Source organism: Corythoichthys intestinalis, chromosome 7 (genome assembly GCF_030265065.1).
Source record: "Corythoichthys intestinalis isolate RoL2023-P3 chromosome 7, ASM3026506v1, whole genome shotgun sequence".
Lineage (NCBI taxonomy): Eukaryota > Metazoa > Chordata > Actinopteri > Syngnathiformes > Syngnathidae > Corythoichthys > Corythoichthys intestinalis.
The window spans coordinates 35,551,684-35,577,488 of NC_080401.1; the positions used below are offsets into that span (position 1 = coordinate 35,551,684).

General features: G+C 38.6%; 1 protein-coding gene across 2 annotated transcripts in view; it reads right to left on the reverse strand.

Annotated features, from left to right (window-relative positions):
• Positions 1-4,732: 4,732 nt before the first annotated feature.
• The window catches only part of ghrhrl (growth hormone releasing hormone receptor, like), a 55,105-nt gene continuing 34,032 nt past the window's right edge, over positions 4,733-25,805 (reverse strand). The window contains exons 6-13 of one of the 2 annotated variants that reach the window (XM_057840580.1): positions 17,914-18,046; positions 17,681-17,834; positions 10,474-10,534; positions 10,203-10,272; positions 9,859-9,950; positions 7,758-7,887; positions 5,556-5,597; positions 4,733-5,475 (exon numbers count right to left, since the gene is read on the reverse strand). In XM_057840580.1, coding sequence (XP_057696563.1) covers positions 5,374-5,475; positions 5,556-5,597; positions 7,758-7,887; positions 9,859-9,950; positions 10,203-10,272; positions 10,474-10,534; positions 17,681-17,834; positions 17,914-18,046 — 784 coding nt within the window. In that variant the 3' untranslated portion in view covers positions 4,733-5,373. Of the gene's footprint in view, positions 5,476-5,555; positions 5,668-7,757; positions 7,888-9,858; positions 9,951-10,202; positions 10,273-10,473; positions 10,535-17,680; positions 17,835-17,913; positions 18,047-25,805 lie in introns of both variants that reach the window. The other variant, XM_057840579.1, reaches the window with a different exon arrangement.

Here is a 25,805-nt window from a genome sequence, read left to right on the forward strand (position 1 = left end):
CGCAACGAACCCTGACTCGGGGGGAGGAGGTTGAATGAGGAAGGGGTGGTGGAGTGGAAATAGTAGGTCTGGTAGCATGTCGTAGTAAATCAGAAACCTGTGTCGGCAGGTCAAACATAAGCGGATTTTAAGGGGGGGGGCATCCTCCCGGTGTCAGAAAAGTATCATTGCATGTAATTGACTTTCCTAAATACTAGTATATAAAAGTTGTAAAGCAAGAAAACAAAAATGAATAAAATGAACAAAAAAATATTTTTTTATAATGGGTCAAAATCTTTTTTTGAACAGATCATGTGACTAGCACCTTAGATGGTCATTTGATTTGCATATAATTTTCAACAACAACAACAAAAAATTAGGGGAGGGCAATTTTATTTTTCATATTATTTTTTTTTCTTTGAAAAATTTTTTTTTTTTTTTTTTTGATTGAAGCAACTTATTTGGGGATTGAATGATTTAGAAACAAATGTCCTACCCATAATATGGCCCAAACACAAAAAGGATTTCTTCGATCAAACTTTTTCAATGAAAAATTAAGTGTTGAAATGCAAATTTTTCAATCTCAAATATTTTTTTGCGTTGAAAAACATTTTCTATGATTGATTTTTTCTTTTTTGATTGAAGTGATTTTTTTTTTTTGGAAAATATATATATTTTTTTGAAGCAACTTATTGTTTTGACTGAATAATAAAGACAAAAACAACAGAGCCAAATTGTGGCCTAAACACTAGGGTTGTTCCGATCATGTTTTTTTGCTCCCGATCCGATCCCGATCGTTTTAGTTTGAGTATCTGCCAATCCCGATATTTCCCGATCCGATTGCTTTTTTTGCTCCCGATTCAATTCCAATCATTCCCGATAATTTTTCCCGATCATATACATTTTGGCAATGCATTAAGAAAAAAATGAATAAAACTCGGACGAATATATACATTCAACATACAGTACATAAGTACTGTATTTGTTTATTATGACAATAAATCCTCAAGATGGCATTTACATTATTAACATTCTTTCTGTGAGAGGGATCCACGGATAGAAAGACTTGTGACTTTGTATACTGTGACTAAATATTGCCATCTAGTGTATTTGTTGAGCTTTCAGTAAATGATACTCTAGCCATGCCCAAATGCATGATGGGAAGTGGAACCATGACTGTGCGTAGTGCTACCAATTGATATATCTTCTTTCCGTTAGGAAATAACATAAGGTGTCAAGAAAAAGATCAATTGCTACCTTGCTTCCCCACATTGCTTCCCATGATATATCTAATCATAGGGAGAGGGATTGTAAGGCTTTAGTCAATTATAAAAAGGCTCCAAAGGCTGCTAAAATCCACTGTACTCATTTTACGCTGCCTTTTATCTCTCTATATAGGTAAAGCGGCGCCATTACAGATTGAGCGCGACAATGCGTGAGTGGGTCATGCAGAGCATGCATTAATTGCGTTAAATATTTTGACGTGATACATTTTTTAAAAAATTAATTACCGCCGTTATTGGGATAAATTTGATAACCCTACCTTAAGCCTAAACTAAAGACTCTTGATGAGTGTAACATATTATGTCTGTTACGTTAAATACAATTAGAAAACGATTTAATTGAAAAAAAAATATATATATATATATATAAATATATATATATATTTTTTTTTTTTGCCAATTCCGATACTTTGAAAATGACGTGATCGGACCCAATCGATCGGGACATCTCTACTAAACACATATCAACATTACTTCAATTAAAAAAAGTTGCTTCAATCAAAAAAAAAAAAAAAAAAAAAAAAAAACAATCAAAGAAAAATAGCTTTCACATGCATTTTTTTGTTTCAAATTTACGGAGCCCCCCGGGTGCCAGGGTAGAAAAAATTAAAAATAGAAATCTCCTCAAGAATGATAAGAAACAAAAAACGCTCATTGGCAACTTATTAATTTTATTGCTGACACTACGTTTCGGGTTCATCGACATGCTGTGCCCCCCCCTGCCCCAAAAGTCAAACTCCGCCTATGAGGTCAAAATGACTTGAAAGAGAAGTTCACACCAACAATATCTTCAATTTGAGTCTGGTGGGTGTGAAAAAGACCACACGGGGGCAGCAGGTGACTCCTCACTGACAGGCTAAGGCAGTGGTTCTTTAACCTGGGTTAACTTGGGTTCGATCGAAACCCAGGGGTTCGGTAAGTCTAAGGGGTTCAGCAAAGGTAAAGAAATGCAGAGTTCTATATTGTATGCTGATTAAATCTAGGCAAAGTCGCTTTTCAGGCCCCGTTTTTGGACTGATTTGCTCCCAATTCACAGGCATAATCCATTTTTTTACTGCTAGTCCTCGAGCTGATGGAAGGAGGAACTGGTTTGCTCAGTGGAAGGTTGACTCGCACCTGGTATGAGGGAATACAACAGACCAATGGGCAGCACAGTCTCAAATTTTGACCTTTTTTAAAAACATGCTGTCAAAATGAGAAGAATTTTGAGCAGGAACTTGCCAAATTAGTGGCTCGCTAGCTTAGACAGAGGCGTCGCGTCCCATTAGGCAAACCGGGCAATTGCCTAGGGCCCCCAGCCAGCAGGGGCCCACAGAGGGCCAACAGATTTAGCACACACAACTTTACTGCACTGTCGCAGCGACATGTGTAGGGAGTGTTTCAATACCATAGAATCACTTGGCAGATTATCTAACGATTCTGTTATCAATCCCAATCAGCACTAACCACATCACGCAGATTATACATGTTTATAAAGTCCAATCAGCTATTAATACCACATGATTCTTTAAAGAGTGACTCACCAAGTACTCTCTGGAAAGTCCTTGCCAAGTTGTTATATGTCAATTTTCACAGGCCACCTCATTATTTATGTGACTACTTAAAGAAATTGTGATTTTTCCCAAAAAGTCTATTTATGGGTCTATCGTATTCCTCTTCGAATGCTCTATAAGAAAAATATAACATATGCATCTAAAATAATCCTAAACGACTTTATTAGCAATTTTAATACTCCTTTTAGCAAGGTTCCTTGGGTATGCGTACGTTCCCATAGCAACCAGTCCTGTTATTGTCCTACGTCACAAGTGCTGCGTATTTTTGGAGTGAGAATAGGCGTGAGGTGCCCATTTCGAGCAGAGGACGGCCACCTGTTAAAATGTGTGCGTCCATGAACGAATGTAAGTACATCCTTATGAGTCAGTGTAAAGTGCTTAGTTTTCATCACTTTTATGGCCAAGATGACCGCACGTGCACGCAGCGCGCACTCACCCCCCCCCCCACCTTTGTGTTCATTATACCTCGCGAGTATGGACTGTATGTGTGTCACGTGACTCAGAGTGAGAGTGTGCGGTGATCTGGCCTTTTTTTAATTGGCAAAATGAAGAGAAGTTATTCTTCTGGAAGCGAAAAAAGAAAGGAAAAAAAAAGAGAAAAGGAAGCAAGACAGCGGTGAGTGTTCTATGTTACTGTAGTTTTATGTCCTAATGTAGTAGAAGAACTGCAGACTTGTAGTAGTAGTAGTAGTAGTAGTAGTAGTATTTTATGTCCTAAACCAATTAACTGCGTTGAGTTGTTGTAACTAGCTTGTTAGCGTTTGCTAACAGCATTGCAGCATGCTAGCGTTTCTTCATACATAAAGATGTTACCTACAACATAAAATCAGTGTTTAGAATCAACATACACACACATTTGCTTGTTGCCTAGGGCCCCCGGGGACCCTTGCTACGCCTCTGAGCTTAGCTATATTGGTTTTGAATTAGAAAAAAACAATTGCTTGATTTTCAAATTCCGTAGGTTTCGATGAATCCACGTGTGAAACTTGTGGGGTTCGGTACCTTTAGCAAGGTTAAGAACCACTGGGCTAATGTCTCGGTCTATGTGATTTCAAGGTTGAATGATCAGGTTTCACTGCCATTGGCGGACATAGACGTCCAATCCAATGGCGTACCGCAAGCAACTGATCACTTTTGCTCATTAATATTCATGACGTTAGCAATTGTGGCCAGGCGGATCAACTCCCGTTTGTCCCCAATAGTAAATGAATGGAAATGGTGTACGAACGAGATGTTTACTGAGCTAAACCTACCAATTCTGTCCGAAAATGGTGTCCCTGGTGCCAAATTCACTGCTAAAGATGTGGAAGAACATACAAATGTTCAGTTAATGAGAAGGCTTGAGTGTCGAGGGCTGAATAAGACGGGGAAAAAGCCAACCTGATCAAGTGGTAGCTTTTTTATCGACACCTTTTTCTTTTGTGCATTGCCTTACGCCACTGACAATGACATTCTCCTGTTTCAACAAGCTATCCTTTACCACCATATGCCCTGTCTTTCTTATACATTATATCCTCTGGTTGTCTTACGTCTCTGACTGTCCTAGGGGGTAATTTACATTGCCATTTTTGTGTAGCGATCGCTCATGCTACTGAGTGACAGCCAACGAACACAATTTTTTTCATTATTAACAAATCTTCCAGGAGTCTATCAAATCTACCAGGTACTATTTGGTATTTTTCTAGTCATTTTCTTTTGTTTTTCAGTTACCATAAAACAGCATTCTGAGAAATGAACTTTGAGTTCAGATGATGAATCCAACTGTGATTGCACAATTTAAAGACAATTCTTTGCTTGTGATAAAGCAATAGGCACACACACACACACACACACACACACACACACACACACACACACACACACACACACACACACACACACACACACACACACACACACACAAAGAAACTTCAAAAATTTGGTTCTACAGTATAATCCGATTTACTTGAAGCTGCCATATCTGATGTTGTGAAAAGTGAGGAAATCTATGTTAAATTGTTTTTTTTTCACAAGGCATTCAACAGGCTCATTGTAAGCAACATGTACATTACAAATACAACACAGGAACATACATTCATGTTAAGGCAAAAGACAGATATACAAGTCTTTGTAATAAAACTACAAAATGACCTTAGTTGCAAAGTGGACTATCTGCAATTAAAATTCACTTCCAAAATTATGCATATGACAGAATTCTTCACATTTGAATGTAAAGGCAGTTTACTTTTGATATTGCCGTGCAATAACAAAACTGAACAACATGCAATAACAACTGTGCAATCACAGTACATATACAGTATACAGAATATTATATTAATAAATAATGAACAACAACAACTGCAAACAACTGCAGTCCCCATAAACCCACAGATGTCCTGTATTGTAAAACTTTATTTGAAAAATAAATAAATAAATAGAACAACATAAAAAGCAGCAAATTGATGGCTTTAGTCTTTAAATTAGGCTCTCTATTCTATTCTCATCTGAGCCACTAAAGTGGCATCCAAGTTAGTCTAGACTAGAGGCAGAACTATGTGTGTGTTTGTGTGTTGGCTCATCTAGAAGGGTGTGTCCATCATGCTGCCCTTTGCCGCAGGGGAAACCATCCCACAGCTCCTCTCCTGCCACCTCAGCCACTGCAAGTGTATTTCTTTCTGCACCTGGAGCACACACACAGACATGCATGCGAGTATACAAGATGTTGTAATTGTTACGTGATTTGTGGATCGTGTGCACTCACCTCTTGATTGAGGAAGCAGTAGAGGATTGAGACTAGCAGTCCCTGGAAGAGAAGAAATAGAACGGTCGATCGTTGCAGATGTAAACACCCTGCAGTCTTCTTCAAAAGCAATCTATGGCGCCACAAACAAATAAATTCAAACACTATTCATGTTCCTCCAGGAAGAGGAAGCTTACACAGAAATGATTCCCTGAATTTAAATCTTCTGATGAACATTGCATTGACATCACTAACCAAATGGATCCGCATGGTTTATTTCATGTTTATTTTCTCCTCAAATGTCTATTTACATCAATAAAGGGACAGATAACACCTTCATAATTTGCATCCCAGAAGAAAGAAACTTATTTAATAAATTGAAGAAAAAAAAACACTGAATTTTCAGTGCATTTCCAGTAGCATTTATTTTACCCTAAACCAGGGGTCCCCAAACTTTTTCCTGTGAGGGCCACATAACTTTTCCCTTCTCTGATGAGGGGCCGGGGTCAGTTTGTAACAGAAAAAGTGTGACGATTGTAGGAATGCCTAAATGTAAAAATTTATTGTTTTTAGAAAGCCACAATCAAATAACCCTTTCTGGATTTTTTTTCACGGAACAAAAATAATGTAATGTAATGTAACGTAATGTATTGTATTGTATTAGATTGTATTGTATTGTATTATTATATTGTACAGTGCTTCCTTGTTGTTCTTTTTTTGTTTTTTGTTTTTTTCTTTCAAGTCACTTTATTATTATGTCTCCCTATGTACGGTATTCTTTTTTTTTTTCTTCTTCTCTTTGTTGGTGTGTGTGTGCTATGGACCCACTGTGAGATTCCGGAATAAAGATCATATATGTATATATATTATTATATTATAATAAGAAGTTTTTGAGTCCGTGCTGCTCGCGAGTAGAGCCCGCAGAGACTAAAAAAAAAAAAAAAAAATCATGTTTATGAGACAGACGGCAATAAGGGAAAAGTTTAACTGGCTGTCGCGCCCAGGACAGCGCCATCTTTGAGTTAGTGTCAATAAATTGTTACTTTGCTATCAAAAGCTCTATTTGTCTTGTTGTTTATCTTATTTTGTAAAAGGAAAACATTATTCAGATGTTTGGGATGTAACTAAAGCAAAAAAAATAGCTGTGTATATGTCAAAGTTATGTTTGAAATGTATACTTCCACAAAAAGCTCAATTTCTCCGTTTTTTCATCAGAAATTGGAAAATTGCTCAAACTAAGCTATTTTCTAATGCTGATTTGTAAAGAATTTCTGCCGAAAGAAGAGTCTAATCTTTCTTTTGGTGGGTTCCATGTTTATATAGCAATTGAACAGAATTTTCCGTGGGCTTTGCAAAATCAGTCAAAATCCAGTAAAACTGCCGGGAGCCAAGGGCCTTGCTCCGGTGAAAATGGCTGGGAGTGAATGAGTTAATGATGGAGATACACTGCCCTCTGGTGGCAGTGTTGAGTTTGACTGGACTCTTGCCTTGGCTTCTATGACTGAGTAGGACACTCGTCTGACATGGATATAGGACAGCTGCCCTCTCATTTGGCCCATATTAGGCTGTAAGTTTTTTCAGATAATATATGTATGTTTTTGTATGTATTTGTAATTAAGTTTAGAGCTACAGTTTATGGAGTTAGGTGTGAGCGATTTGCTATAAAATTGTAAATACGGTAGCATTCATAGCATTTCAGCTAGCGGACTTTTGCAAGGCAAATTAGGCTAATTTAATCTATTAAATTTACATTTTGATCAGACGAGATGGACGTTTGAACACCAATTGTTTTGTGTCAGGTGTTTCATTGTTAAAATGTGTGTCATTTTAAACAAAAATTGTCAACAGTGAAGGAAGGAAAAAGCTTAAAAAAACACAATTGCCTTGTTTGCTAACTGTCAAGCTGAACAACTTCAATGTTTAGTGAGGAGAGAACACGTCAAGTTAATAAAGTTAAAATAAGATACTGTGTGGTACAATAAGGTACTGTTTACGCAAACAAAAAAACAACTGACTGGAGACAATGGCGGACGAGACTCCGGTGTCATAAAGTCGAAATCGCGTAAACCGAGACCGTCGTAACCCGTAACCTGTCATGATATCGCCCAGCACTAGGTTCCATTGTATTGAGAGCTGGCACTAGTTTTCGAAAATCTATTCATGAAAACAAATAAGAACAAAAATCTTTCATTATTGCTGAACGGGGCAAAAGGTTGCAGTTACCTGGAAAGATCCGATGCAGAGCTCCAGACAGAGGCGCAGGTTAACATTAAAGTAGTCAGGCAGGAAATTGAAGAACATGTAGTGGGTGCCAAACAGAGGGATAAGCAGCAGGGTTGACTTGGTCAGTCGTCTGGCGATAAGAGAGTAATTTAACACTTGGCTCACAGGAACTGTGATTGCAATTTCTGACAACAAACATTGCAGTGTAATCCCAAATAGTTGAAATAGTCATAGTTATAACTATTAAGGTCATAACAGTCAAATGTCGTTATGTAGTTGACTGGGCTAGTTTTGAGCGATTCATGCCACTTTAATTGAATAGGGCTTAACTCCTTGATGCCTGAATTTACATTGAAGAAATACTATATGAATATTGAAGAAATACATAAGTATATAAAAACAGTAGTGCTGCAACGATTACCGTATTGGCCCGAATATAAGACGGCCCTGATTATAAGACGACACCCTCTTTTTCAAGACTCAAGTTTGAAAAAAGACTTTTTGAACATCAAATTAATTTTTATACAGAAAATAATTACAGTACATCCGAAACAAATAATTATAACAATATATTTGAGAGAAAAAGCATGTTATTTTGCCTCATTCAAATGTTAATATCTGAACATTTAAATATGTAAACTAAAGTGCAATCACATTCGTAAATTAAGGGATTCTGGTTTTTGAAACTTAAATAAACCAATCTATTTTAATAAAACAACAAAAATGCAATAACTGCATTAACCATCAAAGTGAAGTCTAACTGTAACTGTAGTGTTGAAACAAATCTGAATAAGGAAAAACATTGCAATAAAATAATGCAAACTGGTCAAACTAAAAAGAGTAGCTGAGATCTGTCAAGACAGAACATCACTTCAATGATATCTGGCGCCATCTAGCGTCGTCAATGGTGAGAGTAGCTGAGATCTATCATGACAGAACATCGCTTCAATGATATCTGGCGCCATCTAGCGTCGTGACTGGGTATAATGTTTAGACTGCGAATATAAGACGACCCCCTCTTTTTCAGTGTTATTTCAATGCAAAAAACACTGTCTTATATTCGGCCCAATACGGTAATTGATTAATTCAATTAATTCGATTTAAAAAAGCTTTGAATCAAATTTTGCTGCTTCGAGTATTTGTTTAATTAAGGTGGCATTGTAATGGTTTGTTTTGAAAGTGTTTGCATTTAGTTTTATTAATTTGGGTGGATACACTGCCCTGTAGTGGCAACAGTGAATATGACAGAATTCATTTAACATGGCTGAATACAGCTGCTCCCTGTTAAGGCAGACATAAGGTTTTGTTTAAGCTAATATGTTTTTTAATGCGTTTGTAATTTAGTTTAGGGGTCTATTTAGCTGCTTTTTGTGGGGATATGTGTTTGAATGATTTGTTAAAAGCATTGTAAAAAAGAAACGTTTGCATTTTATAGCATTTAACCTAGCGGACTTTTGTTTCGCAAGCTAGCTAATTGTTCTTTTGTTGTACCTCGATCCTCATTTATTAATTTTTTTATATCATTTGAGACTAAGCTCAGGAATTTTATTCCTAAATGAAAGTGCAATTCTGCATAATTTAAAGAAACCCTTGGGAATTTCATTTTGTATTTGCATTTAATGCTCTTTTGAAAGTGCAATCTTAACAACACTTTGTTTTACATTTCCTAAAATTTATTCTGCAACACATTAAATGTTCCTAGTCCGACGACTCGATTACTCAAACTAACTAGTTGATTTATCGACTACTAAAATAATCGATAGCTGCAGCCCTAAAAACAGTTATGATTAAAAGAAAATATAGAAAATTAAACCGTAAAATACAGAAAAAAATTTCAAATCAAAATGATTTTAAGTATTAAATGTAAGTATAGATAATATGGTTCTACATTTTGCTAAATTGTGTGGTATGCTTAAAAAATTAAGTAACCATACAGTACGTAACTAAAATACAGTGTAATCTCGATACAATGTTTTTTTTTTTTTTTTGTTTGTTTTTTTGTTCTTTGAATTTATGTATATCAGTGTCTGATATGCATTTATACAACCATCAAAATGACAACAAAAGCAGCATGTCAAAGACAAACAAGGGGAGGAATCACCTGTACTGTGAGGAGTTGTTGAACTGGATCAGGCGAGGGCTCAGCTTCTGGATCAGGATTCGGACGATGTTGACAAAGAGCATAAAATTGACCTATGGAAAGATGATGAAATAACAATAAAGGGAGGTGGTAGAGAATTGTGCCATTATTCCACACAACAGCAACAATTTGTGCACCAGCGCATTCAACTGAATGAAATGGACGTGTCAGGCACAAAAGACATTCATTGAAATTTTTGGCTGTTTATCAGCAGACGGAAAGCATCTCAACAAAGATGACGGTAAACAAGTCATCTGCATGACAATTCGGAAGATGTGTTGTGCAGCAAAATGGGCGTCATTTACCACAATAGACACCACAATCGGGCCCTTTATGATCCACCAATAGAGCGAATCCTCATTGATGTCCCAGCATCTGCACGTAGGAACAGGAGACATTTACTGACATAACCTTTAGATAGTATGTTTTAAACCAGAGGAGTAATCTTGTTTGAGATGAGGATGCACTTATTTGAAAGGTCAATTAAATTTCTATATAGCACTTAACATTTAGATTTCTTGTTAATCAGATTGTAAGGAACATGCTCGACATGTGCAAAAGGGAAAAAATACAAACGCAGTGTCTTCAAAATACACCCTGGACCCGATCCACAATACAATGAAGAACACAGGAACACCTGTGGAGTAAATATAAATGTGGTGAGGCATAAAATAGAGCAGTGGGTCTCCAACTTTTACACCAACTACCACAACCTAAATACCTAAAGTCTAAAAAATCTAAACTCTTTCACAGTACACATACATATACAGTGGGGCAAATAAGTATTTAGTCAACCACCAATTGTGCAAGTTCTCCTACTTGAAAAGATTAGAGAGGCCTGTAATTATCAACATGGGTAAACCTTAACCATGAGAGACAGAATGTGGAGAAAAAAAACAGAAAATCACATTGTTTGATTTTTGAAGAATTTATTTCCAAATTAGAGTGGAAAATAGGTATTTGGTCACCTACAAACAAGCAAGATTTCTGGCTGTCAAAGAGGTCTAACTTCTTCTAACAAAGTCTAACGAGGTTCCACTCGTTACCCGTATTAATGGCACCTGTTGTAACTCATTATCGGTAGAAAAGACACCTGTCCATAACCTCAGTCAGTCACACTCCAAACTCCACTATGGCCAAGACGAAAGAGCTGTCGAAGGACACCAGAGACAAAATTGTAGACCTGCAGCAGGCTGGGAAGACTGAATCTGCAAAAGGTAAAACGCTTGGTGTAAAGAAATCAACTGTGGGAGCAATTATTAGAAAATGGAAGACATACAAGACCTCTGATAATCTCCCTCGATCTGGGGCTCCGTGCAAGATCTCACCCCATGGCGTCAAAATGACAACAAGAACGGTGAGTAAAAATCCCAGAACCACACGGGGGGACCTAGTGAATGACCTATAGAGAGCTGGGAACACAGTAACAAAGGCTACTATCAGTAACACAATGCGCCACCAGGGACTCAAATCCTGCACTGCCAGACATGTACCCCTGCTGAAGCCAGTACACATCTAGGCCTGTCTGCGGTTCGCTAGAGAGCATTTGGATGATCCAGAAAAGGACTGGGAGAATGTGTTATGGTCAGATGAAACCAAAATAGAACTTTTTGGTAGAAACACAGGTTCTCGTGTTTGGAGGAGAAAGAATACTGAATTGCATCCGAAGAACACCATATCCACTGTGAAGCATGGGGGTGGAAACATCATGCTTTGGGGCCGTTTTTCTGCAAAGGGACCAGGACGACTGATCTGTGTAAAGGAAAGAATGAATGGGGCCATGTTTCGAGAGAGCTTTCAGCATGACAATGATCCCAGACACACAGCCAGGGCAACAAAGGAGTGGCTTCGTAAGAAGCATTTCAAGGTCCTGGAGTGGCCTAGCTAGTCTCCAGATCTCAACCCCCACAGAAAATGTTTCCCAACGACAGCCCCAAAACATCACTGCTCTAGAGGAGATCTGCATGGAAGAATGGGCCAAAATACCAGCAACAGTGTGTGAAAAGCTTGTGAAGAGTTACAAAAAACGTTTGGCCTCCATTATTGCCAACAAAGGGCACATAACAAAGTATTGAGATGAACTTTTGCTATTGAACAAATACTTATTTTCCACCATAATTTGCAAATAAATTCTTTAAATATTAAACAATGTGATTTTCAGTTTTTTTCCCCCACTGTCTCTCATGGTTGAGGTTAACCCATGTTGACAATTACAGGCCTCTCTAATATTTTCAAGTGGGAGAACTTGCACAATTACTGGTTGACTAAATACTTATTTGCCCCACTGTATAACAGACATAAAATACATTAGCATGCTAGGCCCAAATTTCCATCAAAAATGAGAAATAATATTACATCTACAGCAATACAATAGGAAAAAAGTAGTCATTTTGGAAAACTAATGAAAAAAACAAAAAAAGCCTATACATGACATAGCCTATACTAGGGGTGTGACAATATATCGAAAAGGTGATGTATAGCGATAGTTTGTAGCCCAAAAGGTTATCGATATGCTCCCACCAAGAATCAATATGTCGTTTTAAAAAGGTGTCACTGTTTAAAAAGAAATTAATAAATAAATGAAACCAACACATTGCCAAAAAAAAAAAAAATCTTCCATTAGAATAGTGTCCCTGTTAACTCAATGGCACGGAAAACCGAGCATTAACAGTCAGTTTTGTATGCATTTACAGGTCACTTCCTATTCATTGTTTCCCTGTTGACTTTAACCCCTTTCACATATACATGAACACCGTTAAAATCCCGGGATTTAAACGGGTAGCCCTTGCATGTGAAAGCAATTTCCCGGGTCGACTGACACGGAGATTACGCGGACATTTAACGGGTCGCGTTTTAGTATTATGTCCGGGATTTTCCCGGGACGAGGCGTGTTTGAAAGCACGCTTTTGATTCCCGGGTCACAGCACAATGGCTGATGTCGTTTAAGGGTTTATCAAATGCCAACAAAAATATACGCGATCGCGGAAAAGGTGGAATAACACAATGGGTCCTTGACAGTAGCTCGACAGGGATCAATAACACTAACCTAAGCAGTAGGCAGCGAGCCGATAAGACAACAAAACAAATACACTCAAATACTAGCACAACATAGGGGATTTCAACACAAGGGCGGCAGACGAACAAGCTAGCAAATGTATGAAATTCAAGAGTACAAGGTGTCGAATGGCATCCAGTTAGTTAAAATCCTGGCACCCTTCTCTTGGATTGCCTGGGCTTAAATATTTGATGAGCTTGAATTGGCTGCAGGTACGACGCTGGGTACGCTTCCACAACCGGCTCTTTAACAAAACACGATCTGACCAACAGCGTTTGACAGCAGATGCTTACCAAATATGACGTAATGTGCGGGTTATAAAATCGTGAGAGAGCGCGAGTCTAAAACACGGGACAAGTCTGTGAAAGTGTCCAACCTGCGTCATTCCCTGGATATCTCTCCATGTGTGAAATCAATGACGTGGGTAAATCCCGTGTCACCTTACACAGGAATTTCCCGGGATATGTGTGTGAAAGGGGCTTTAGAGTCACTTCCTATTCATTTGGGGAAATTCTTGAGTCACTTCTTTTTCAGTGAAGGAATTCGGCTTCCCAGCCAAGCCGTCGGAACAGCGACAGCCGAACCAGTAGGTGTCCCGCTGGCGCAGCCCCAGCAAGTCGGCCGGAAAGCCAAACTCCGCGCGTTCACTCCAGCGTTAACCTTTTGTACTGACTCCATTTTAAACTGTTTAAAGAAGGCTCACCGAAAACAGGTTGACAATTTATTTGTGGACAGTGATCAAAAAGCAAGGCAAAACAGACGACTGAGAGGCAATGCTGGATCCAGGGTCCGCAAACCAACGGATACATTGGAATGTTCCCGAGAAGCGACAGTTGTTAGCTAAATGTTCAATCTTTTGAAAGTTGCGTTGGAGTGGGCCGGGCGGAAGGCGTGCCTGGGTGTTGTATTGGGATAATCCTTCTGTGGCAGGTTTAACCCTTTGATGCCTGCAATATGAAGCAATTGTCACAAAATTTGAAAAGTAAGGTCTTAATGAAACCTTTTTTTTCAAATTTGTAAAAATGAAAACATTAATATGTGTAATAAGCGCTCTAATATCTATAAGCCTTGCTAAATCCTGTTTTTTTTTTTCTCATGGAACCTACAGATGCATGAGTTGACGTGCATCCATTAGTTTTTTTTTTTTGAGGAAAGATATTTCAAAATTCTGAATTTGTCTCAAAATCATGAAATTCTAAGTGTATCAAATGTGATACATTTGGCAAGAAGGGGTTAAGCAGTCAAGTTCGAGTGTCATCTTTCGTGGCTGGGTCGTGGTTGCCACGGCAACTGAGGTGGGGGTTCGGCATGCCTCGACGTCTAAGGCGCCGAGCTATCAACTTGTTGCCTTGGTAGGGCGGGGGTGCCCTGACCCCACCGAAGAGATGCTGACGTCTTTTCCTTTGCTTATCAGGCGAGGGCTGATAAACTGCTCCAGTTTAATGTGTCAAAGGGCATGGAGCTTGTTTCTTTAAACTATGGTTAAATGCTTTACTATAATGAATGTGTTAGACTGATGTTATACGGTGTCTGCGAGAAAAGTAACTATCCCCTTCATCAGTAATCCAAAATCAACAGGAAGTGACCTGTAAATGCCTCAAAATCAACAGGAAATGGCATGAACTGTCCCAAAATGAACTCCTTGCCTGGGATTGACTGCCACTGACGGCCATAGACGTCCAATCCGTTTGAAGTGGGAGGGACCCTCCTAGTTCAAGCGGATTGGACGTTTACTAGTGATAAACTCAGCAAAAGGATGAAAATAGCTTGTTTTCTGTTTATTAGTCGTATTGTAGAATATCCTGATTTCCGGATCCATGTATCGATAATTGTTGTATCACCTTATCGTGAGATAATTATCGTGAGCCTGGTATTGCAAATCATATCGTATCGTTAGCTATTCAGAGGGGCCAACCCCTACCCTAAACGTGTAAGGTTTTATTCCAAAAATAAAGAAAAAAATAAAATAAAGATATATAAAATATAAGGAAATTGTAAGAATAAAGTCAAAGTTCATGTTTAAGTTCAAAATAGTATAAGCAATAAAAATGACATAAATTCCATCAAAATGTTTCGAACGTTAAAGTTGACTAAAAATTCGACCTAAAATATTAAATTGAGCATAAAAGTTAAAACTGTACTTGGGCGTGATTCATTCTAATAAAACAAACGAAAGCCCGAGCACCTTGAGTTCTAACACCACACTTTGAAAATCACTTATCTACAAGAACAAATATTGACAATAAATTAGTTAATATTATGAAATATGATTTCTAAGCGCATTAATGTTGCAATTGACCCTTGTGTCCAGGAAAAAAAAAAAAAAGACATTTAACTCGTTTGCTCCCAAAAACGTATAGATAGGTTCTATTTTTAATTGTTTCAGTGTCCCAAAGACGTATTTACACGTCTTTTACGTTGTTTTTTTTTCACAAGAGACATCTGTAGTTTCTGATTCAACTTAGCTCCAAAGCACAATGCTGAAAATTAATTTTAAAGCAATAAAACTGGCCACTGGAGGGCAGTAGCGCATTTGGTAAGACCCGCAACCCGATTCAACGGAACAAATGGACGGGGCGCCAGCGGAAGACGACTGAATGCACGTCCAGGATACCAGGCAGTGGACGACCGAGCAGAACAACCGGGAGGATGCCCGGGATGCCAGGCGCTGGACGACTGAGCAGAACGTCCGGGACCACCAGTGCAGCGGACGATGCCGTTGAGTCCGTGCTGCTCGCCGAGCAGAGCCCGCGCCGCCGTGCTCGGCCGCTTGCGTCCCCCGCACCTTCCAGTGTCCCGTGACTCAGCCGGAAACGCACACAGCCAAACCAGTTCCCCCCCAGGAACACAAGTTCCCCAGGCAAACTCCACCAGGGGCAGAGGCAGTGGTCACCACAAAAGAAAAAAAAAAGAAGACTAAAAAAAATCCATCTTTATGAGACAGGCGGCGATCAGGGAAAAGTTTACCCCGGCTGTCGCAGCCACAACGGCGTCATTTCTCAGTTAATTATGTGTAAATAAATTGTTACTTTGCGATCAAAAGCTCTATTTGTCTTGTTGTTTATGTTACTTTGTAAAAGGAAAACATTATTCAGATGTTTGGGATGTAACTAAAGTTATGTTTGAAATGTATGCGTTTACAAAAAGCTCAATTTCTCTGTTTTTTCATCAGAAATTGGAAAATTGCTCAAACTAAGCTTCTAAAGAATGGAAAAAGATATGAACTAACTTTTTTATCTGCTGAAAGAAGAGAGTCTAATCTTTCTTTTGGCGGGTTCCATGTACAGTGCTGCTCAAAAGTTTGTGAACCCCCTCAACATTTTGGAATTTTCTATTATTTCAACCTGATTTCCTAATCAATCAATTCAGTAGTTTTTTTGTTTGTTTTTTTAACAGTTGTGTTGTCGAGACTAAATTAAAAAGAGTTTTCATCAACTGATGTAGGTGCAAAGTTGAACTGTTTGGTCACAACCAAAACCGCCATGTCTGGCGAAAAGTCAACACTGCATACCACCAAAAGAACCTTCTCCCAACAGTGAAGCATGGAGGTGGGAATGTCAAGATCTGGGCTTGCTTTTCATCCTCAGGACCTGGACAACTCCACATAGTCCAGGGAATCATGAATTCTGAGGAATATTGTCAAATCCTAGAACATAACCTGACGCCATCTGTTTTGAAGTTAAAGCTTGGCAGAAGGTGGATCATGCAACATGATAATGATCCAAAGCATTCCAGCAATACAACCAAGGAATGGCTGAAAAAGAAGAAGATTCGTGTTCTGGACTGGCCCAGTCAAAGTCCTGACCTAAATCCCATTGAAATGCTGTGGCGGGACCTGAAGCGAGCAGTTCATGCCAGACGCCCATCAAACCTCTCTCAACTGACTGCGTTCTGCAAGGAAGAATGGGCAAAAATACCCCAAAGTAGATGTGAGAGGCTGATTAGTCACTACAGAAACCGTTTGGTTGAGGTAATCTCTGCAAAAGGAGGCGCAATATCCTATTAACTGAAGGGGTTCACATACTTTTGCACACATGTTATCTGAGTTTTTCTTAAATCAACCACTTTTGTTAAATAAAGAATGACAATATAACTATTTCTTTTGTTTCAGTCCATTATTTGGAATGTCAGTATTGTGGATTTGGGTATAACTTAACATTTAATAAGGTTATTTTAGTTTTTTTTACAAAAAATCTGACCATCGCTGTGGGGTTCACAAACTTTCGAGCAGCACTGTATATATAGCAATAGAACAGAATTTTCTGTGGGCCTTGCAAAATCAGTCAAAATCCAGTAAAACAGTCGGGGGCGAAGGGGGTTGCACCAGTTAAAACGGCTGGGAGTCAATGAGTTAAAATGTCAAAGACTTGGCAAGAACTGACAATGGAAATATCGCTTTTGTCCATCCTAACTGGGCTCATTTCAACACCAATATGAGATTTTTACCATCTTTTATGCCATTTAAATTCACACAGAGAAATCCTTCACATTTTATCCCAGCCTAATCCTAATTAAATCATCAACTGCTTCCTTTGCCCTGCTCTGGTTCCCACTGGAGGTATCGTAATCTCCTCTCTTGATCACATTGAGATAAAGTTACTAAAGTGAATATGAAGCAACCAAAACTTTACAAGAAGTGATCCATGAAAGAGCAACATATCCCCATCCAAATTGCATTTTCTAGTTATAAGTGACGTTTGTTTTTCTTGAAAATGATGATTGTCTCACCCCATCCGAGCAGACTAAACCCCCACAAGCACCGGCGGCTACGGTAGAAGGAGGAGAGCAGCAGGGAAGTGAGGTACAGTGCCTCTACCAAGAGCCAGAAGAAATTGGCCATGACGCAATAGTGGCAAAAGACCACGGCGGCCTTACAGGCAAACTAGGAAGAGCACAAGATGAGGAATTAATAGGAGCTCTGTTTAATGATTATTATTGTGGATGACCCCTTCTTGCCTTACGGTGGAAAGAGTGCAGTGGTTAGTGTCATCGCTGGAGAACAGAGTGGCGTCCTTGATAAACACTGCCGCAGCTTTCAAGATGAACGTCATGAAGAGTTGGATGTGGATGAAGTTCCTTGCGCAACGGAGTCTCCTAATGAATAAGTAAGAAAAAATATTTAATATTTTCTTGTGTATTCACTTGCTATGATTATTTATGTTAGGGCTTAAACTAATGATTATTTTAATCATCGATCCATCTGTGGATTTAAAAAAAAAATTTAGCAAGAAGCTGACATTTGGGACATTTTCAAACAAGTACCACCTCAAAGAATACTTGGTTTTCTTACCAAGATTGCCATGGTTACCACCGTCAGGGCTCTCATCCACAGACATGGACAAAATTATTGGAACCCCTGGAATATTTCCCCCAAAAAATCTCACAGAAATTAATGCAATTACAAATGTTTTCAGTATGAATGTGTTTATTTCTTTGATGTGCATTGGAAAAACACAAAAAGTTGAAGAAAGCCAAATTGTACACAATTTTACACAGAATGCAAAAAATGAGCTGGACAAAATTGTTGGCACACTCAACTCAATATGTGGTTGGGCATCCTTTAGAACAGAGGTCCTCAAATACAAATCTTGAAGGTCCACAATTATTATTATTTTTTTTTTCATACAAGCATGGGTCCATTTGTTTAAGTCAGTCAAGTACAAAGCAGGTCGAAGGTGGTAAAGGTGGTTTTCTTTAGACCAAACAAAAATACAATGGACATTCTCATTAAATAAAAATAAATTAACAAAACATTTTTTTGACTTAAAATAAAAATTAAAAAAAATAAAAAATGCAAGAACAATCTTTACACATGTACACTAAATTATGAACTCGATCTGTCATTAAGGTGCAAACATAACAATTATTGACAGTAATTTTAACTGTAAAACATTGCTCAGTGAGAGAAAATGCATTTGGGGGTCACAAAGCCGTTTACCCACATCATCAGCCAGTACTTCAGTGCGTCTTGTGATTGATAAATCTGAGAGTGAGATTTGATTATTGTTGCCATTTCCTCCTTTTCTTTCCCTTTCAACATTGCTGTCATCACTTCATACACTCTTTTATTATTTCTCCATCAGAGAACGGCTTCTTTTGTTTGTCATTCCATTCTTCGTTGAAACGGCAATTTTTGTTGTCCACTTTTCTTCTCTTGGTCAAAAGATTCGTTCTATTGGTGGCACGTGTGGTGTTAGTGAACGTTGCTTAACGTTGTGATCTTCTACTGGTGGCATGTGTGGTGTTAGTGAACATTGCTTAACATTGTGATCTTGAACGTTGCCCGCATGCAGCGAGAGTGCCAGGGTAACACGGGGAAATATATAAATAAATAAATCACGTTTGCTCACAGTATGACTCATGTTCTTGAATGAAAGATAAAGTACACGACAGCATGTACAAACAGATTGCAAAGTGCCGGGTGCGACTCGTGTTTGAGGTTGCTGACGCTGTAGCGGTCCGTCCACACTAACTAGTAGCATGCAGGCTCTCTCAGCCAATCAGCGGATCCATGCACGCTCTCTCAGCCAATCAGCGCATCCACACAGGCTCTCTCAGCAAATCAGCGCACCGTTGTCATAGCGATAACAACAGAAGTCCTATATATATATATATATATATATATAAAGTTGTAAAGCAATAAAACTGCAACAAAGATTGAATGAAATGAACAAACAAATATGTTGTTTTTTTTATAATGGGTCAAAATTATTTTTCAAACAGATTATGTGACTAGCACCTTAGACTAACATTTGCTTTGCATATAATTTTCAAAAAAAAAAAAAAAAAAACTAGGGGAGGGCAGTTTTATTTTTCAAATGATTTTTTTTGTCTTTGAAAATATTTTTGTGTTCAAATGCAAATTTTTCAATCTCAAATATTTTTCGCATTCAAAAACATTTTCTATGATTGAAATTTTTCTTTTTTTTTTGATTAAAGTGATTTTTCTTTTTGAAAATATATAAATATAAATATATACACAAATCAACATTACTTCAATCAAAAAAGTTGCTTAAAAAAAACAACAACAACTTGACTCCAATCAAAAAAAAATCAAAGAAAAATAGCTTTCATATGCATTTTTTTTTTGTTTCAATTTTTGCATTCAAACACATTCTTTTTTAATTGAAGCAACTTTTTTTGATTGAAAATATACTGTATATTTTGATTGAAGCAACTTTTTTTTTGATTGAATAATAAAGGCACAAATCAACCTCCATATGGCTCCGCCCAGGGGATACAATTTTCGACAGGTGTAACTACATTGGCACGACACCAGCGGGCGTACCATATTCAATGGTTGACGATCTTGGCGAAAAGTATTGCCAAAGCAGCCTGATTTAGAATTCCGATCGAGAAGGATGGGAATCAAAAAACGCTTATTTTCAACTTATTATTATAAAAATTCTTGTAATTTTATTGCTGACACTGCATTTTGGGGTCATCATCATGTTGCGCCCCCCTGCCCTAAAAGTCAAACTCCGCCTATGACTAAAAATCAAACAGAATTTAGCGATAGAATAGTAGCGCATAGCGATAGATCGTCAATTCATACAAACGATGTATGTTGAAAAAAAGTTGTTGTTTTTTCGTACGTCCGTGGGTCCGCAGAGAGGTGTGGCATGGTCCGGTCGTGGACCGCGGTCCGCTAATTCAGGACCACGGCTTTAGAAGAAATAAATTAAAGCAATCACTTCACATAACCTTGAACAAGTTTCGTGCACCTCTCAGATGGAATTTTGAACCACTTTTCTTTTGCGAACTGTTCCAGGTCTGTCAAATTTGAAGGGTGCCTTCTTGCAACAACAATTTTGAGATCTCTCCATAGTGTTCAAGATGATTTAGATCCAGACTCATCGGTGGCCACCTTAGAATTCTGCAGCGCTTTGTCTCCAACCATTTCCTGGTGCTTTTTAAGGTATGTTTTGGGTCATTGTCATGTTGGAACACCTCTGACGCAGACCCAGTTTTCTGACACTATATTTCATCACTCCTTTCACACTGTCAAGGCACCCAGTGGCAGCAAAATAACCCCAAAACATCATTGGACCTCCACCATGTTTGACTATAGGCACTGTTTTCTTTTCTTTGTAGGCCTCATTCTTTTTCTGGCACTGGGCACTGGTCTCCAACCATTTGTTGATGCTATTTGATGTAGGTTTTGGGTCAATGTTGGAACACCCATGACCGGCCCAAAACATTTTGATAGTCTCCATATTTCACGAGTCCCTGCACACTGTCAAGGGACACAGTGTTCATTATATTTATTCAGATTTAGCGTTGTTTTACATTCTATTTTTAATTGTTTCAGTGTCCCAAAGAGGTATTTATACGTCTTTTACGTTTTTTTTTCCATCTCTGGGTTCTGATTCAACTGAGCTCCAAAGCACAAAGCTGAAAATCCATTTTAAAGCAATAAAACTGGCCACTGGAGGGCAGTAGCGCATTTGGTAAGACCCGCAACCCGATTCAACAGCAACGAACGGGGCCAGGCCGCACGGTCGGAGCGCCGGCGGAAGGATGCCAGGCGGCGGATGACAGAGCAGAACGACCGGAACCACCAGTGCAGCGGAAGATGCCGTTAAGTCCGTGCTACTTGCCGAGTAGACCCCGCAGAGACTCAAAAAAATCCATCTTTACGAGACAGGCGGGGAAAGGTTTACTCGGCTGTCACAGAGACAACAGCGTCGTCTCAGCGACAACAGCGTCATCTCTCAGTTAGTTATGTGTAAATAAATTGTTACTTTGCAATCAAAAACTTTATTTGTCTTGTTGTTTATGTTATTTTGTAAAAGGAAAACATTATTCAGATGTTTGGGATGTAACTAAAGCAAAAAATAGCTATTAAAGTCAAAGTTGTTTGAAATGTATGCTTTTACAAAAGCTCAATTTCTGTTTTTTCATCTGAAATTGGAAAATTGCTCAAACTAAGCTATTTTCTAATGCTGATTTCTAAAGAATGGAAAAAGATATTAACTTACTTTTTTTCCTGCTGAAAGAAGAGAGTCTAATCTTTCTTTTGGTGGGTTCCATGTTTATATAGCAATAGAACAGAATTTTCTGTGGGCCTTGCAAACTCAGTCAAAATCCAGTAAAACGGCCAGGAATGAAGGGCCTTGCTCCGGTGAAAATGGCTGGGAGAGAATGAGTTAAATGCTTCATTGAGTGCGACCACTCAAATCCGCTCAAGCTGCTCACTTACGCACAATGAGTTCCTACAGCAACAGTTTAAAAAGTTAAGCGATGATTGATGCATGCGGCACTTTGAAGCTTGACTTCCAAGTGATAAGATCAAACATTAAACGTCTGTCAATCATCAATAACTATAATAAGCAACTCCAGGGCACCGCCTGAACAACAAAGCACAGCAGGAGGGAGAGTGAGACTACGTGATTGGCCCGGGATGGCTCATTTGTATTTGTATTTTTTTTTTAATTGGAAAAAAAAAATCCGCGATGGACAGAGGGCGGAAAGTTTGAAGCGCAAAGTCGTGAGGGCAAACCAGTCAAAAACCTGGTCTAAAACATCACTTTGCCTTCATTTAATCAGTTTACAAAATGGGGCTTTGCGTTTCTAAGCATTCACCGAACCCCTGGGGTTCAATCAGAACCACTACACTAGAGGAAGCCTCAGTACAACTGCTAGCACACGTACCACACTCTAAGAACCACTGCTTCAAACAATTAATCAAAATAGATGAGGATTAATCGACTATTTGTTGCATTGTAATTAGAATCTGATTATATCTAGACATGTGCTCAGGTAAATTTACATGATGCACGACGTAAATACAAATCAGGCACCTTTTACAACGAATTAAATGAAAACCACGCTTGGCGTCATCTTAAAATTAATAAACAGGTGGAAGTGAGAAAGTTTTAACATTCCCTGGTGCTTCCCTCAATGTTTACACACACCTCACGCATTTCATTTCCACCTAGCTCAAACTCAACACCTAAGCTGATGTTTTCATCAGTAGTGACAGCGTGTGACTTCTTCCACCTGGGGAGGGTGTACGGACATCCTGGAGAAATGACAAACTAACACATTTTCAAGGTGATTCCTGGGAGGACCATCCCAAACTTCCAAACATATCACCTGCTGCACTTTTGTAGCGCAAACTTCAATTGATCACAGTAACTGCTGTTACTACCAGGGAAACTTTTTGTTGCAGTGCAACGGTCACTTCATGCTTTAGTCATTATTTGGCAAATGCATCCCTTATTAAGTCAACTTTTTCTCAAGGCTTTAGCAAAAATAAAGATGTTTATACACTGGCTTGGACAGAATTTCAATTGAGTACCTTCCAGATGTTTTTGACTTTTTCTCAAGTCCCTCTGGCAAAAAGGGCAACAGCCAGCCTTGCTGTAGCAGATGGTTGTATTGACTGTCTTATCTCCTGTGTCTCAAACAACAATTGACTTCCAAAGTGGGATGCCGGTTTGGATTCATTTACTGTACTTACTTACACAAAAGAGCATTTACCATGCCATGTTTGCCATGGCGTAAGAGGATGAGGGCTAAGGCACAGGGCAAGAAAGAGGTTTTCTTACAAAGTAAGGCTGCAGCTATCGATTATTTTAGTAGTCAATTAAGCTATCAACTAGTCAGCTCGAATAATCGAGTAATCAGATTAGGAACATTTAATGCGTTGCAGAATAAATTTTAGGTGATGTGAAACAAAGGCTTGCAAAGATTGTACAGTGGTACCTCTACATACGATCGCTTTGACACACGAACTTTTCGACATCCGACGTAAAATTTGACTCGCCATTTGTTTCTACATCCGACGACATGCTCGAAATACGACGACAATGGCAGCACCGCAGACGAATGCACGGCGGATTTTCTTGTGTGACAAATCAACACAGGTTTCAGAAAAGGTTGGTACAGGTGGTGAAACAAGGAAAAAGTTGATGCTTACCTTCGAAATGAAGATGCAAATGACAGAAAAATATGAGCGTGGGGTGGGCATCCGTGAAATGGCTCAACAATACATCTCCACGGTCCTCCTCCGACCATCGTTCGCCAGTCTTTATAAATTAAGCTGACAATTCTTATTGTCTCCAAAGAAATCGCCAGCTTCGCCACGTTTTCATCATTTCTTTTACAACTTATTCAACACAAAACGCCTGCTGTCTGCCGCAATTGATGGTGTTCTCAAGAGAACATTCAAAGTGAAAGTGAAACTCAAGCTCACCGGTCTGTCTCTGGCACGTGAGCCCCGCGGTGCGTTCAGGTACACAAAAAAACGTCCGCCTTATTAAAACCGGATTCGTTACACTATTACAGGAATTATTATTATTCTTTTTATTACATTATTCCAATTTTGATTTATAATTTATTTGTTTTGCTACGTGTAATTGCCATTTGTAATAGCACCAGCAGTATTTTTTTAAGGATTTAGTGCAGGTTTTTGGGCTGTGGAACGAATTAATGGAATTATAATGTATTCCTATGGGAAAATCCTGCTCGACATACGACCATTTCGACTTACAAACAAGGTCCTGGAACGGATTAACTTCGTATGTAGAGGTACCACTGTACTTTTAAAAGAGCATTATATGTGAGTACAATATAAAATTTGTGTTTCTTCAACCTATTCAGAATTTCACTTTCATTTAGAAATAAATCAAAATAACTGAGCTTAGCTTTAAACGGTATTTAAAAAAATTTTTTTTTTTAAAAGGGCGGATCTAAGTAAAACAAAAGAACAATTGGCTAACTTGCATTTGTCTGCGGATCTAAGTAAAACAAAAGAACAATTGGCTAACTTGCATTTGTCTGCTAGCTTAAATGCTATAAAATGCTTTTCTTTTTGTACAATACTCTTAACAAATCGTTCAAACACACATTCACACAAAAAAACAGCTAAATATACAGTACCTATAAAATACGAATGCATAAAAAACATTAGCTTATGTTGGTCTTCAGCTTGATTCAGCCATATTAAATGAGTTACAGTATGAATGAAATGTTTATTGTCATCATCATCGGTATCATTGACAGTTGCAAAATGTGATATGATTAGCCCGAAGAAAGAAAGAATCGAAGAAAGACAAGGGCAGATGGGAGAAGCATATGCTTATCAATACCCGTCCCCTTGCAGCCAAGGACGCACAATCAAACATGGTAGAGTTGCATACATCATATTACATGAGCTTTTTTTTTCCACATGAATTTTCTTACCAAAAGTTATTGATTTGTCATAGCACTTAGCGATATTGTCGATTAGGGTGAGTTCATTGATTAGGGTGATTGTTAGATTTGTGTATTGAAGTATAGCCGAGGGAATCATGGAGGCCCACATCTGCTGCATATGGGCCTCCACTTCCCCCAGGCATCCTCCGAATATCCAGACGTCTAACGCTCATGTCCGGGCGTTGGTTTGGTGTAGGTCGCATTGTTGAGAAAATTCTGTCCAGTGAACTCAGCATCCAGTCATGCATCTCCATCGTGTACTGTTGTTACAGTTCAAGCAGCAGGCCCATACACAAGCAGTTAATGATACTGTATGTGTTTGCTACAGGGCATATTTTCAGGGCATGCAATGTTATGGTTATTTACGAACAATTCCCTCGCTTATCGACACTCCTCTCACACTCCCATAACTTTGTCTCGTCCCTGACATTCCATCATCCATTTGTTGTGGGAACATTATGTTATGGCTGTGTGTGTGGCAGTAGTGCTATGTATATTCACTGTTGCTTCTAGAGGGCAGTGTATCCACCCAAACCAATAAAACTAAATGCTAACACTTTCAAAGCAAACCATTACAATGCCGCGCCAATGAAACGAATACTCGAAGAAGCAAAATCCGATTTGAAGCTTTTTTTGTAATCGAATTAATCGA